The sequence below is a fragment of the Tupaia chinensis genome, unplaced genomic scaffold (genome assembly GCF_000334495.1).
Source record: "Tupaia chinensis unplaced genomic scaffold, TupChi_1.0 Scaffold000113_1, whole genome shotgun sequence".
Classification (NCBI taxonomy): Eukaryota; Metazoa; Chordata; class Mammalia; order Scandentia; family Tupaiidae; genus Tupaia; species Tupaia belangeri.
The window spans coordinates 5440036-5455356 of NW_006159577.1; the positions used below are offsets into that span (position 1 = coordinate 5440036).

General features: G+C 40.1%; 1 protein-coding gene across 2 annotated transcripts in view; it reads left to right on the plus strand.

Moving 5' to 3' along the window:
- The first annotated feature begins 637 nt into the window (after positions 1-637).
- NSMCE4A (NSE4A component of SMC5/6 complex) overlaps positions 638-15321 on the plus strand; it is a 17152-nt gene continuing 2468 nt past the window's right edge. The window contains exons 1-10 of one of the 2 annotated variants that reach the window (XM_006143939.3): positions 638-1202; positions 2004-2081; positions 4906-5036; positions 7233-7384; positions 9452-9551; positions 10248-10338; positions 11416-11450; positions 13292-13340; positions 14640-14734; positions 14833-14919. In XM_006143939.3, coding sequence (XP_006144001.1) covers positions 911-1202; positions 2004-2081; positions 4906-5036; positions 7233-7384; positions 9452-9551; positions 10248-10338; positions 11416-11450; positions 13292-13340; positions 14640-14734; positions 14833-14907 — 1098 coding nt within the window. In that variant the 5' untranslated portion in view covers positions 638-910 and the 3' untranslated portion in view covers positions 14908-14919. Of the gene's footprint in view, positions 1203-2003; positions 2082-4905; positions 5037-7232; positions 7385-9451; positions 9552-10247; positions 10339-11355; positions 11451-13291; positions 13341-14639; positions 14735-14832; positions 14920-15321 lie in introns of both variants that reach the window. The other variant, XM_006143938.3, reaches the window with a different exon arrangement.

Genomic DNA, 15321 nt, shown 5'->3' on the forward strand with positions numbered 1-15321 from the left:
AGTGGGGGGTGTCATTTAGCTACTTCTCAGACACCACCACCCTTCTTTCCTGTCCAACCTTGAGGGGCAGAGTTTACCCCACTGAAGCTCTCAACTCCCCCAAAAGCAAACTACATTACAGGTTAGGTAGCAGTAATTCCTCTTGAGTGAACAAGTGATTGTGACATCTTTCCTGGATCCTTTAAGAAGGATTTTTAGGATGTTCTAGTTTGAGAATCAATTATGAACATACCTTCATGTTGTAGGTATTCAGACCTGTGTGGTTAACACACAGCTTACCATGAGGAAGTCAAGGAACCTGGTTAATTTGTTTGTTTGTTCTTTGTCCTCACAAACAGTGGTACTGACAGCTGCACGTAAACCCATCTGACCCCACCCCCACCCACATGATGGCTCAGGGAAACCAAGGTCAGAGATGGGCGGCACGCCTCGTCTGCTTGTCTCTACGTCCAGGGCTCGTCTACTCCATTCCAGGAACCTTCTCAACAAACATGCACTGCCTGTCTATGCTGTTGCCAGGCTGTGGCTGTGCCTTGGGGAGCCAAAGGGACCCGGGGAAGGCGCAGGTCTAGCGGGATGGGCGCAGGTGACCAGAAAATTAAGATTCTAAGAAACTGAGATCTCATAAATGACTAGGGAACAAAAGGCGCCGGTCTGTGACTTCGGGTGTATCTGGTAGACCCAGACACTCAAGGTGTCCTGGCAGGAGTTCTGAACCCAGTGCCCGCGGCATCCCAGTCCTGGAGACCCTGCCCAGCCCGTCGCCGGCCTCCCACCACAGGCGTCGCTGTGCGCCCGGGCGCCGGCCGGGAAGCGGCGTTCCGCCGGGAGCAGGCGCTCGCGCCGAGCAGGGGTTTCAGTTTCTGGCGCGAACTTCCGCCGTTCCGAAGTTGCACCGCGAATTGGCGCTATGTCTGGGGACAGCAGCGGCCGCCGGTCTGAGGGCCGGGGCCGGGGCCGCGACCCGCACCGGGATCGCACCCGGTCCCGCTCTCGTTCCAGGTCCCCGCTGTCGCCTGCGTCCCGCCGCGGCGCCGCGCAGGAGCGCAGGGAGGCCCCAGAGCGTCCGAGCTTGGAGGAGATCGAGCCGTCGGATTCTGGGGATGAGATGGTGGATCCAGCCACCCTGGAGGCGGAGACCGACCATGGCCTGTGCCGCCAGATCCGCCATCAGTACCGAGCGCTCATCAACTCCGTCCAACGTAAGGCGGCGCCTCGGGGCGGCGCGGGCCGGGCGCGCGGTCCCTGCCTTGCGCCTGGCGAGACCGGAGACGGTTGGAGGCGGGCTGGGAGGCAGGTACCCGGACGCAGGCCAGGGCGGCGGCGGCTCGGAACAGCTCACTGGGGGACAGCTCCTCGCAGCGGGCTGCGCCTGCATTTGTTTACGAAGTGCCGCCACCTCCGTTTTGTCTGGGAACCGCACGACCTTGGGGGAGGGGGCACGCCGGCCTCTGATTGGCAGTCTGGAAAGCTGGAGGCCAAACTGTTCGGCGACTGGCCAGAGTTGACAGCAGCAGGGGAGAGGCAGGACGCGGGCGCCCTGACCGTTTTCTTGCATTCTGCGGTTCTTAACGTGGGCTCGGCAGCCCTGCGGTGTTAGCGTCACGCGAGAATTGTCAGAACTGCGCGTTCTCAGACCCCACCCTGACCTAAATAATCCGAAACTCTGGGTGGGCCCGTCCATCTGTTGCGTGGCCCTCTAGGTGATTATGTCCCTTGACGAGTTTGAGAAGCACATTGTTATGGAGCATTCCTCAGAGGCTGCGGGAATCGGAATCGAACCCTTTGGGTCAAGGTTCCTTTCAAGGTTCTTGCTGCTTAAGGGCGAGAGTCACTTTTTTCTCTCTCCGTGCCAGTTTGGTTAAAAAGATAAAGATGTTTGAAGTAATAATCTAGGGAGCAGGGTGCAAGGCTTGGCTCTACTACTGCAGGTGATAACTTTGTGAATGATTTATTAGTGTATGATGAACACATTTCCCAAAGTTTGTATTTTTTTAAAACAGAAAACCGGGAGGATATTCTGAACGCTAGCGACAAATTAACAGAGGTCCTTGAAGAGGCCAATACTCTGTTTAATGAAGGTAATTCACTAATTTATATATATATTATCAGATGTATTATTTAAATTGGTTTTGAGTAAGATAAATTATTGACATCAATTTCCAATTTCTAATAGTGCTTTACAAGTTTTTTTTTTTTTTAATAGCAGTACTATTTGTATTAACCCTTTTCTGGGCACATATTAAAGGCTGTACATGAAATTCTGTGGGTCCCATAGTGTGTTTTAACAAGCCCATCAGGTGGTTCTGATGTCCAAGTCTGAGATCTTTAAATGTGTCACTTTTCTGTTTCTCTTACATTTATTTACTGCTGTATCCTTAGCGGATATATGTTGAATGGATGAACTAAAGAATCGGGCTAGCCTGACAGCCTGTTTCTTTTCAGTTCCAGCCCCACAGCCTGCTTCTTTTCGATTCCCTCTCCAAATCTCCCCTCCCTCAGCTCCTTGCGTTGGTCCACCTATAACCCGGTGGAGGAGGCCATGTCTTCAAGTGGACCTGTTGGTCTCTAAGCAAGGGTGTGTGTGTTTGAGAGAGAGATGTCAGAGAGCACTAAACTCTATAGACCATGGGAGCATTAAAAAATAATCTTAGGCCCAGCCTCAGTGGTGCAGGCCATAGTGTACTGAGCTGCAGTGCTGGAGGCTACATGACTGACTGTGGGTTGAGGTCCCCTGTTGACTTGAAGCATACTGGGCATAGGCACCCAAAATCCTGACTAGCTGGAGAGCTGGGGAAAGGGGATTGTGTTGTGACAAGACCCTGTCAAGAGTGCCCCCCACCCCTGCTCCCAATAAACTATTTTTTTTTTGAGAGGTTTTTGCTCTAAGGGCACGTGTGCTCGCCAGACAGACAGAGAAATCACCCCCCAGAGGGGATGGCCATGCCGCAGTCCCTTCTCCTCCATTCTTCTCTCGGGATCTTGGGCATGCATGCACACGTGCACGGCTTGAGTTTTAAGCCACTGGGTCCAGGACGCGAACTGTGGTCGACTACATGGGAGTCCAGCAACATAGCCATTACGCTAACTGCTGGTCCCTCCCAATAAACTCTTAAGTAGTCTTAGTTTGACTTAAAAGCAGCAATGGTGGTAGTAGCAGCAGTGGTCTGTCCAATGACAGAGGACAGGTAGGATACTCCCTGATGTGGGCTCTGGGTCAGAGCCCTAGGGCAACTACCTAGACCATTATCCCATCTAGGTCCCTCTCTTATGGTTCATAGAAAAGCGGAGAGAGAATCCAAATATAGTGGTAAAAACAAGTCAACAGAAGTGATGTATGACACAATTGTTCTTATTCTTTGAGGACCATAGCATTTATTTCTGGTCATTTTTTAGCACGGCTAGGGGTTTACATGTTGTCTCCTTTTAACACTTTTCTGTGCATGTGCTCCCCAATTTGGTTCTTCCTTGCACTGAGACAACCTCCCTACTAGTTCCTCATCCTGATATGCCAAAATCAAGCACCTCCAGGAACCAAGTTGTTCCTTTTCACCCAGTTAAATACCTCTCCCACCCTCTGACCACTTTTCCTTTCCCAGCCTAGAGTCCCAGTCAGTCTCCTTACTGTTATCTGGGCCTCATTTACTCTTGATATTGACTGCATATCTTATTAACTTTTAATCTACACATCATTTCCCCCTGCAGGTATTTCCAGTGCTTAAAGCAAAAATTTAAAGCAAAATTATTCATCCAACTCAGCCCTAGGAGTTGCTCGGCAAACAGAATCCCAGATGCTTGGCATTCATGGATTTGATGGTCTTGGAGATAACTCTAGAGACCTTCAAGTTATCCATGACGTGGTATTTGTACATTTCTTGCAGGATGTGCTGTGAGGCTGATGGGTCTACCATCAGCCCAGGAATGGGTCTACCTAGTAACCAGCATCTGTATTTGTTTTGTTCTCTTAGTCATTGTCACATCTGATTTGACTCTTCTGGGATGATTAAAAACTTTTCCTTTGAGAACAGAAATGGAGAACAAGAGCAAAAACTAGAGTCAGTGAGTTTACCAGCCAAGTTTTTGTGAGGATCATTGATGAAATCAGTGATTCAGGAGAAACAGTCTGAGAAGCAAGCCGGACACAAGCATTTCTGTGTTTGAACTTTGCCATGTTCTTTCTTCTTGGCTTTCTTTAGAATTCTCCTTTGCAGGTGTTCCCAAACTACTCTCATGCTTGAATGTCCTACAGGGTCTGATGAAACCAGCCCCTTCAGGCCTGCTGTTTCCTCTAGTTGATTCTTTATCTCTCCAAACTTCATACCATCTCTCCCCATGACTAGCCTGTGTTTGCCTGTCCCATTCCTCTCCTTTTAGTTAAAGCTTTTTCTCTTCCACAGCTTATCTTAAACACCTTGTCCTTTGTCAAATCTTTTTTGAGCATCCGTCCCCAGGTGTCACTGCCCTGCTCCCTGCAGAATGTACATTTGGGGTTGCTTATGCTGTGTTGTCTGTGCTGCCACATAAGGCATGAGCCCCATGGTCCTGCCCAGCATATAAACTGGTTAACCTGAGGTTATTAAGAGATTGTGCGTTAGTGCAGGAGTAGTAAAACTAGAGAGAGGGCTGACTTGTAGGAAGACTGAAAAGCTTTGATTGAATATTTTGGTGATTTGGATAAGGGAGCCAATTTTAGAAGGAGATAGGCTAGTGTTTAGCCTGCTGAGATTTTTTCAGTCTAATGGGAAATTCTGTTGGGTCGTCCTAAAAGTCATGATTTATTTTTCCATGCAAAAATGTGTCATGACTTTTCAGACATCCCAATAGTAAACAGTTGCATATTTAGGGAAAATATCTGTGGATAATTTGTGTTTCATAATATGTATGTTTCCGTTCTTTTTTGAATAGTGTCCCGAGCAAGAGAAGCAGTCCTAGATGCCCAGTTTCTTGTTTTGGCTTCAGATTTAGGCAAAGAGAAGGCAAAACAGCTGCGCTCTGATCTGAGCTCATTTGATATGCTGAGATATGTGGAGACTCTAGTAAGTCAAAGCTACAGAATCTTAATGAAAAATGTCTTATCTGTTATGTATTGTAAAATTATTTGCTTTGTTTATATCCATATACACGTGGTTTGCACTTCATTTTTAACTTTTTTGCTTCAGATTCCTCCAAAGAGATTTAAACAGATAAAATGATAGAGCTATGTAGTAGAATTTAGGGTAGGAGCTTACAGTATTTTGAAACTTTCTTAGTGTTCTATTTATTTATTAGAGAGATTTTTGTCATAGAGTGCATGTGCTTGCCAGAGAGACACAGAGACACAGAAAGTAAGAAATCACCCCCTAGAGGGGATGATCACATTGTAATCCATTTTCCTCCTTCTCTTCTTGGGATTTTGGGCATGCGCACACACATGCCTGGTGTGAGTTTGAAGGCTCTGGATCTGGCACTTGAACCACAGTCTGTCTTTGAGACTATTTCAGAGCTATATAAATATAATTGGGTTTTTGCTATTTTTAGTTTTACTTTATTTACTTTCTTTACCTCTTAACAAGTTTGAATAGTTGTTACCTGACATTTTAAAACATTTTCTTGATGGATTTACCAAAAAAAAGAACACACATTGAGACTGACTTTATATCTCATTCAGTTGTCTTTCAAAAAATTCTACTCTGAAATAAAAGTAATAAATTCTACTCTGAGCCAGCCTATGTCTTAGCATAGATAGATACAACATGATATGAACATTGTGTTTCTGACTGGATATTTATGTTAAATGCTATTAGAATGATTTAGTACTATTAGATCTGCCCAGATAAAATAATTATTTTGTAAAGGTGTGAGGCATATGAGTAGTCCCTCTTAAATTTTTTTTCAAACTTTTTATTGTGAAGCATAATGCATTTAAGAAAATGCACAGTAATGTGCAGCTTAATAAAGTGACCATATAGTGGGTATTTTTAAAAAATTACTTTCATTTAACAGGTTAAGTTCTGTACTCTATCAGAAAAAAAGCCTTAGAAGTCTTAAAATCATTAAATCTAAAAGCTTAAATAGAGTTTAGTCTCTGTATAAGCAAGACCTTTCCAAGTATAAGATGGAAAAGATAGATAAATTTGACTAGAGGAAACTTGAAATGTTCCCCTACAAGCGTGTGATGGTAAGACAGATGATGAGAGACTTGAGGAGAGCTGATCATACCACTCTGGAAAGGCTCCTGTAGCCTTTCTTTTCTTCTAAGTTAGATTGACTTTAATAGTATTACGCTCTCTGAGGGCTTTGTGATTACAGTTCATATATGATATTACCATTTTAATTTGATAACTCCTAGACATCTTATAGTAATAAAATATAATGTAATAAAACTATACTTTCATAAAAGTAAATTCAATATAATTTCTGTATGATAGTATGAGATGGGAGAATTGTTCAACTTCTGCCAACTTTTCCCAGGGAGGCAATTGTAAAATGAGTAATTCTCTCACTTCTCTCACTGATGCTGTGCTGCTGCTCTCTGTATATACTGGGATAAAAGCTGAACAGTGATCTCTATGAAATTGGCTAACCATTAAAATCTAAAAGTCAGCCAAACTTCTCTATTCTGTCTTGGAGCTTCTGATTTAGGATGTGATTTTATGTTTTTATGCTAGTATGATTGCACTCATAAACTACTTGTGATACAAAAATTTCCAGTAGGCTTCATTCCCCTGGCACACCTAAATTCCTCTGCCAATGGGCTAGAGTAGGGTTTCTCAGACTCAGCACTATTGGCATTTCGGGCTGGGTAAGGTTTTGTTTTGGGGACCTGTACTGTCCATTATACAAAGTTTAGCAGCCTCCCTGGCCTCTACTTCATAGAAGCCAATACTCCATCAGTTGTGACAACCAAACATGACTCTAGGTATTGCCATAAGACTTTAGGGAAAAATCACCTTAATGGGAAAGCACTGGTCCATATCATTTCACTTTCTCACCAAAGGTTATAAATACATTGAAGAATATTTTGTGCCAAAAAGAAAGTACCTCTGAAAAATAGGAATTTATATATAAAATTATTGTGGCAATAATAAATTTAGCCAACAACCTAACATACTGAAAGCAGGCTTCACCTCTTAAAGGTTTAGTAATATAAATGATTGGATCTAGTGGATGAAAGGTTTAGTAATACAAATTATTGGATGTAGTGAATGATTGCTTATGGCTTAACATTTTTTTGTGTTCCTTCATTTTTGTAGCTAACACATATGGGTGTAAATCCACTAGAAGCTGAAGAACTCATCCGTGATGAAGATAATTCTGATTTTGAATTCATAGTCTATGACTCCTGGAAAATATCAGGCAAAACAGCAGAAAACACCTTTAATAAAACCCATACATTCCACTTTCTGTAAGATTATTTTAAAAATCCAATAGGCCAGCCATTTGTGAACTTTAAATTTTTTTTTTATTGTAGGACAAATATTGTTTGGTATTATAAGGTGATGGTCATGGTGCCATCATTTGTAGACTTCCTAAACTTTTAATTTAAAAGTCTATAAAGTCTTAATGTGCATGAACTTTAACAATCCCTCATCTTGCTTTAGCCACCTTGTTTTAACTTGAAAGGCCATAGGCCAGAACTTCATTATGAGGGCCCTCTTAGGGCTCATTAGCTTTCTAGCTTGTGAGACTTTGAGTCTGTAACCTGTCTGGTTTTGTTTTATCCTCTTTGACATCCTTATCATGTAGGGGGATGACAACCTCCTATTGAGGGTATCTTAAGATTCTACCAATATGTTCAGTGCCATTTGTTGTAACATCCTTTCAGATAATCATTGATTTATCTCTGAAGACTAATTAAGTCACTGTCAGATAAACTGCCCAATTCATTTTTAGATATAACTTTTAATTTTTCAGAACAGCTTTTCTTTACACTCAAATGAAATTGACTTCTTTATTAATTTCATAGCTCTGTCCTAGGGAGGAACCAAGAACAGCTTTAACTGGTTCTTTTAGACAGCCTTCAAGTACATATTTTTTTCCTAGGGAATCTATCCTGAGTTGTTTCTTCTTTTCTTCCTTAAGCGGTATAGCTCCTGGGTATTTGTGTTTTGTGATTCACCTTTGTGAACCTCTTGAAGTTGGTAGTGTCTCAGTTAAAAGGCTTTGGAGATGCAGATGTAGTAGGTCTCAGATTGGAGGCCAGGTGTTTGTTATTTTTAAAAAAATAATTATTTAATTTTATTTATTCATTCATTTATTTTAATTTGACCAGAGAGAGACACATAGAGAGAGAGTGAGAGAGAGACAGCGAGAGCGAAAGCGAGAGAGAGAGAAAGTGAGAAAGCAAGCCTCCAGGTCTGGGGACTCAAACTGTGGTCCACCATGTGGGAGTGTCCAGCATCTCTTTTTATCAAAGACTAGGTAACTCAGGTGCCAGAACTACTGTATAATGTATAATCAAGACCAGACTTCTTTATTATAGGATGAAGTTCAAATCTTTGTTTTTGTTGCTGAGTGGCAAACTCTTGTCATAAATCCTACTCTCTAAAGATAAAGCCTTAAACTTTATCTCATCATCTAGCCCTACTTTCAGTCACGGTGAAGTACTTGCAACTTGCTGTTCCTTTAGCTGCCAATGTTTTTTCACCCATCTTTTCTATCCAGTGAGGTTTATTTCTCCCAGCCCTAACTCGGAAACCTCTAGTAACTTCTCCAGACAGAAGTGTTAACTGTTAGCGTAGGATTTCCCAACCAGGTCACTCTTGTGTCTGGGTAGATATCTGTACAAATGCTCTTGTACTATTTTACTATCATTGCACTGTAGGATCTTCAGTGTTATGAGAAAATGGTTCTGTGTTCATAAACATGTATCTGTTTATCTATACTGTATATTTTGAATCTCTTCAAGTGTAGGTACTGCATGGGTCCATTTCTTGCTACTACTATTACTACAGCCTAAGTCTGCATTAGGGCTTTTTGAGGGGGTGGTGGTGGTGGAGATAGTTCAAAAGGGAAATGAATCCTGGGACCTTTGCTTCACCTGTTCTCCTAAGACAGGTGTGTTCTGTAGTCCCTGGGCTGTGAACCTCTGCCCTGATACCTGTAGACCCAAGGCTTTTGGCCCACTAGAGATGTTTCTCACATGTTCATCCTTTTTCTGATCTCAGAAGTTGGCTTTGCAAAATAGACAATAGATAGCTGAGAAGATTCCACAGGTACATTCACTGGTTTAATGTACAGAACAAAATGAAGGTCTTTGGTATGTACCTGGTTAAATAAAGCTTTTTGTATTTAGAAATACAAAGGAAGCAGAAGAGATGTCATAAACCTTACCAAGAGTCTTGGTCTGATGTCAGCTCAGATATCACTGTTGACTGGTCTAATTTCAACTATGCCATGAGCACCGCTTTTAGTTGGTAAATTAGTTTGCTTAAAAAACATAGCAAAGATATGAAAGCATATTTTTCATTAGGTTGGGTTCAATACAAGGAGAGCTTCCTGTGCCAAAGCCACGAATCGATCGTCCAAGAAAAGTTCGGATGATAGAAGAGCAGAGGGCAATGCCTGCCCAGGTTTGTTTTTTTGTTTTTTTTTTAAATGTTGCTTTTTTAAAATCTAAAGTTAAAATAGATATTAATATAATATATATGCAGTTTGGCCATCTTTTCTAAGATTTAGGGTTGTAGTCATATTCTGCCACGTAAGTAAGTATTTTATTTAAGCTTTTCATTGAATTGGTCATTTTTCTTTGTTTTAACTCATTTCTGTAGTTTTAATAAGTTTTCCTAAACCAGAATTTCTTAACCTCAGCATTGTTGACATTTAGGGTTGGATAAGTTTGTGGAGCTGTCCTGTTTATGGTTGGATGGTTAGCAGCATCCCTGGCCTCTTTTCTAGAAGCAGATAGCAACTCCTCTTTCACCTAGTTGTGACAACCAGAAATAGCTCCAGATATTGACAAATGTACCCTGAAGGTCAAAATTGTTCCCAGCTGACAACTGCTGTCCTAAACTACCCATTTTATATTTCTTTACTTTATATGCAACCTGAAAATGGTTAAATTGGTAATGTTACTCTTCTAATAAATTAATATAAAAATGTTACTGAAACTAGGATATCTTTTCTTAAAACTATAAATTTTAAGATGAGGGTAAAAACTGCTAACAATTCCCACCCAGTAAATGACATTTAAAGGAGTTTGGGTATGTAAGAGGAAAGGTTGTTAATAAGCAAGTAGGTCAGTCAGCTTGATAATATTATTTTTCCAGTTAAAAAGAATGGAAGAATCTCATCAAGAAGCAACAGAGAAAGAAGTAGAAAGAATCTTGGGATTGTTGCAAACATATTTTCGAGATGATCGTAAGTATGACACCAAATTCAAAATGAAATAATTTGTATTTATCAGTTCAGTATGTCCCCTTTGATGGAATTATTTTTATTTAAAAGGCATTCTCAGCTGTGCATAGCGTTTGAATCATTTTGATTCCTTTTCGGCACATGTATTTAATACGGTTTCTTCCCTCTAAAAGGACAGTGTGATAGTGTTGGTAAAGTAACTTTCTTTTTATTTTTAAAAGATGGGGTTTTTCTTCTATGACAAAATAATATATGCCATAAAAGTGAAAAAAGTAAAGCATCAATTACCTATTTTATTTCCTCTCACTCCCTAAAGGTAGTGTAGTCACTTACAAAATGCGATGTGTAATATTTTCGGATTATTTTCTGTTGGGTCATTGGAAAAGTCATGATGCATTTTTGCAGAGGAAAATACTTCATGACTTTCCTGACAACCCAATATTTAAGTTAGTTAAATAAATATATCATACATAGCTGGGTATTTTTCTTTTTCCAAAAGCTAACTAATATACATATTCTTCTACAATGTGACTTTTCCATGGGAACATTCTTCCAAACCAGTACATATAGATCTTCCTTATTTTCAGTGATTCCCATTATAAAGCTGTATCATAAATATATGTAACAGACTCAGTATTAATGGATACTTTTTTTATAGAATTTTACTCTTGTTTAAACTGGTGACATGAAAAATTTTGATATTTAACATGTGTACTTGTGCTAGTATTTCTGTAGGACAGCTTTTTAAAGGAGGGTTGTCAGGTCAGTGGGAAAGCATATTTTTAATAGATATACCATATTATCCTCCAGAAGGGTTATACTGATTTACATTCCCACAACAGGATGAGTGGTCCTGTTTTGTCTCTCTTTGTTTTGTCTCTAGTTAATGCTAGAGAGAGATAGTGGTCCTGTTTTGTCTCTTTTTGTTTTGTCTCTGGTTAATGCTAGAGAGAGATAGTGGTACTGATAAATGAGCATAATTTTCTTGTTTTAAAGAATTTTTTCCTCTTTTGTCTATAGCTGATACTCCAATGTCCTTCTTTGACTTTGTGATTGATCCACATTCTTTCCCCCGTACAGTGGAAAACATCTTTCATGTTTCTTTCATTATACGGGTAAGAGTTAAGATTATTTCTTTAATTGCTCTTACAGATTTGAAAAAAGGACACATAATAAAAGCTATAGATGAGAGCTATCTCTACTAACTATTATGTATTTTATTTTACTATATTTTTTTTGGAGGAGGGGGATTTTTGCTATAGGGCACGTGTGCTCACCAGAAAGACAGAGACAGAGAGACAGAAAGTGAGAAATCACCCCCCAGGGGGGATGGCCATGCCATAATCCCTTGTCCTCCAGTCTCCTCTTGGGATCTTGGGCATGCATGCACATATGCCCAGTGTGAGTTTATGCCACCAGGTCCGAGACCCAAACCGTGGTTGACTACATGGGAGTCCAGCAACATAGCCATTACACCAACTGCTGGTCCCCCATTATTTGTTACCATTGTAACAAAACATTAATTGGGATATGAGGTAGAAGAAACTAATTAATTATTTGTGTTTGCCTTTTCATTTTAGAAATTATTTAGAAAAAGAATTGGCAAAATTTGAATATGGAATGATAGATCAGATTACAATAATGGCATAAATGTTAAATTTTCTGAATTTGACAGTTGTTGTGTTTTGTAAGAAAATATCCTTTTCTCAAGAGATACCGAAGGATTAGGGACAAGTGTCATGTCATCTACCATTCCCACCTTGTTCATAAATAATACATACAGGAAGACAGTAAGAAAGTAATATGGCAAAACTTTAATAATCAGTGAATATGGGTAAAGGATATGTGTAGGAGGTCTTTTTTTTTTTTTTTTCATCTTTTTTTAGTTGCCAGAGGGCCTGTGCATTTGCTATATAAGACTGGGAGAGGGAAAAAGAACTCCTAAGAGGGCATTATCACGCCACTATCCCTTCTCCTCCATTTTCCCATAAGTCAGGATTTTAGGCACACGTGCACATTCACCCAGCCTTTTTTTCGAGATGTCATGATGGTATCGAACTGCAGTTGGCCACATGGGATCTAGCTCCTTTAACCATTGCTAGACTTTGGGTCCTTCTTGGGTCCAGCCCAAGAAGGTCTTTATATTAGTTTTGTAGCTATTTAAGATGTAAATTATTTTAAAATCGGGTTTTTTTTTTGTTTTTTTTTTTACTTAGAACTGTACTATGGTAATTTGCTTTAGACTGTCTTTAGTTTTATATCAGATTGCATTTCTATACATGATTTGAACCTTAGACAAAAGATTGTATTGACTGGGAACCAGCAGTTAGCGTAATGGCTATTATGTCGCTGGACTCCCAGGTAGTCAACCGCAGTTTGCGTCCTGGATCCGGTGGCTTAAACTCACGCTGGGCGCGTGTGCGTGCATGCCCAAGATCCCAAGAGGAGAATGTAGGAGAAGGGATTGCGGTGTGACCATCCCCCCTGGGGAGTGATTTCTCGCTTTCTGTCTCTATGTCTCTCTCTGTCTGTCTGGCGAGTGCACGCGCCCTATAGCGAAAACCTCTCGAAAAAAAAAAAGATTGTATTGACTGAAGTATGTTCTGAGAAATGATAAAAGGATATTTTGCCAACAGTCCCAGTGATAGAAATATGTATAATATGTATAATAAAATGTGGATTATTTCAAAGTAAGTATAAGTCAGTCAAGAGACAAGACAGAGTTTTACTTCAAAGATCTTTACGATAGAGGCTGCATCTGGGTGAAAGAGTTGATTAGAAACTGAGAGAATACCCTGTGTAAAGAAAGATGTTAGCAAACTCTCATCTGTATCACCTCATTATTGTTGTTGTACATTTTGGTTGTCTAAGATAAAGAACTACATAATTGTTTATTTTCACCCAGTGACTATAGGTTTAAGTCTGATCTTCTCCTAAAATCATGCTTCTGTTTCAGGATGGTTTTGCAAGAATAAGACTTGACCAAGACCGATTGCCAATAATAGGTAAATGATACTAAGTTTGGAAAAACTTGATTTTGAGAAAATATATTTATTAGAGTTTATGAAGTATATTTTTCTAGATAAAAATGAGTTTTCATTATATGTAACAAATTAATCATTTATCTTGCTCAAATAATGACAGAATTGAAAACATGGTCGTATTTAGAACATTGATGGATTTATCTATATTATTGTTTCAATATCTACTGCTATAAAGATTAACCAAAAAAATGACATAATTTCCCTAAAATTTTAATTTAGAAAGTTTCTAATTGGTCTTTTTTTTTTTTTTTTGTAGTTTCCTTCTTTCTAGCTACTTTTCTCCAAAGTGCCACCCCCTTTTTTTCTTGAGGTTCTATGAATCTTTCATTCTTACTTGAGTAATTTCACACTCTGCATTACTTATGTCCTTCTAAGGTTTCCTGTGGAGAAAGAAGTACTTTCATTGCACTTATTTGTTATTCCAAACATTCTCAATTTCATGTTGGATTCACTATGGCTCAGTCTTGGTAGTACATAGATACACAGTGGTTTCCAGATGTTTGGATGTGTTATTTTATTTTTATTTATTTTTTCTTAGAGGTTTTAGCTATAGGGCGCGTGTGCTCGCCAGACAGACAGAGACATAGAGACAGAAAGCGAGAAATCACCCCCCAGGGGGGATGGTCACAATCCCTTCTCCTCCATTCTCCTCTTGGGATCTTGGGTATGCACACACATGCGCCCGGCGTGTGTTTTAAGCCACCAGGTCTGGGACGTGAACTGCGGTCAACTACATGGGAGTCCAGCAACATAGCCATTATGCCAACTGCTGGTCCCATGGATGTGTTATTTTATTACATGCCTTTTTAAATGGAAGCAAATGGATATTACTTGCTACTGTAATACTAATAGAACAATTCAATAATGCATGAAATTTAATAAGTATGTAGTATTACAAGTATCTTTTGTTTTGGAGAAGTTTTTTGCTATAGGGCGCGTGTGCTCACCAGATAGAGAGAGAGAGATAGAAAGTGAGAAATCACTCCCCAGGGGGGATGGCCACGCCACAACCCCTTCTTCTCCGTTCTCCTCTTGGGATCTTGGGTATGCACACACATGCGCCCGGCGTGTGTTTTAAGCCACCAGGTCTGGGACGTGAACTGCGGTCAACTACATGGGAGTCCAGCAACATAGCCATTATGCTAACTGCTGGTCCCCCTATAAGTATCTTTTCAGTACAGGTGTTGTTCTTATCATAAGTTTCTATTCAGATTACCTCTTTTCATTTGATAATCTTTGAAAATTTTATCTTTCAAACAGAACCTGTGAATATTAATGAAGAAAATGAGGGAGTAGAACAAAATACCCAAATTAGGAATCAAGGAATCATAGCTTTGAGTTACCGTGACTGGGAGGTAAAGTTCTACATATTGACTTTGTATAGTTGCATAGTTCTGATCCTGGTTTCACTTGCTGTACACTCAGTGCCCAAATGTTCTTTGTTCTCTGTCAGGAGATCGTGAAGACCTTTGAGATTTCAGAGCCTGTGATTTCTTTAAGTCAGAGCCAGCAGAGGCTAAGTTCTTGATGACAGCTGAAGGTAAGTAACATTTTCACTGGGATACCTGCACAGTTTTTTTTTTCTTTAAATTTATTTATTTGCATTCATATTACTTACATCATTATAGCATACAAAATGAGATTTTCCATCCAGAATACACTGTATATTGGGTCAATCAAGCACATCAACATATGTGTTATCGTCAATAAATAATTTTCATTTCTTGTTTATTGGATATTTTGCTTTTTTTTTCCCCATCTTTGATTCCCTATCTCTTACCCTCTGCCATCTCTCACCCTCCTCCCACACTGTCTCTGGTATCGATGGTTGTTTTCTATGCCTTTTCCCCTCACATTTTATTGATTCACTAAAGATCTTAATTAATCTAAATATTTTCAATAGCAAGCACAGCTGATATATACATATCCATGAACACAAGCC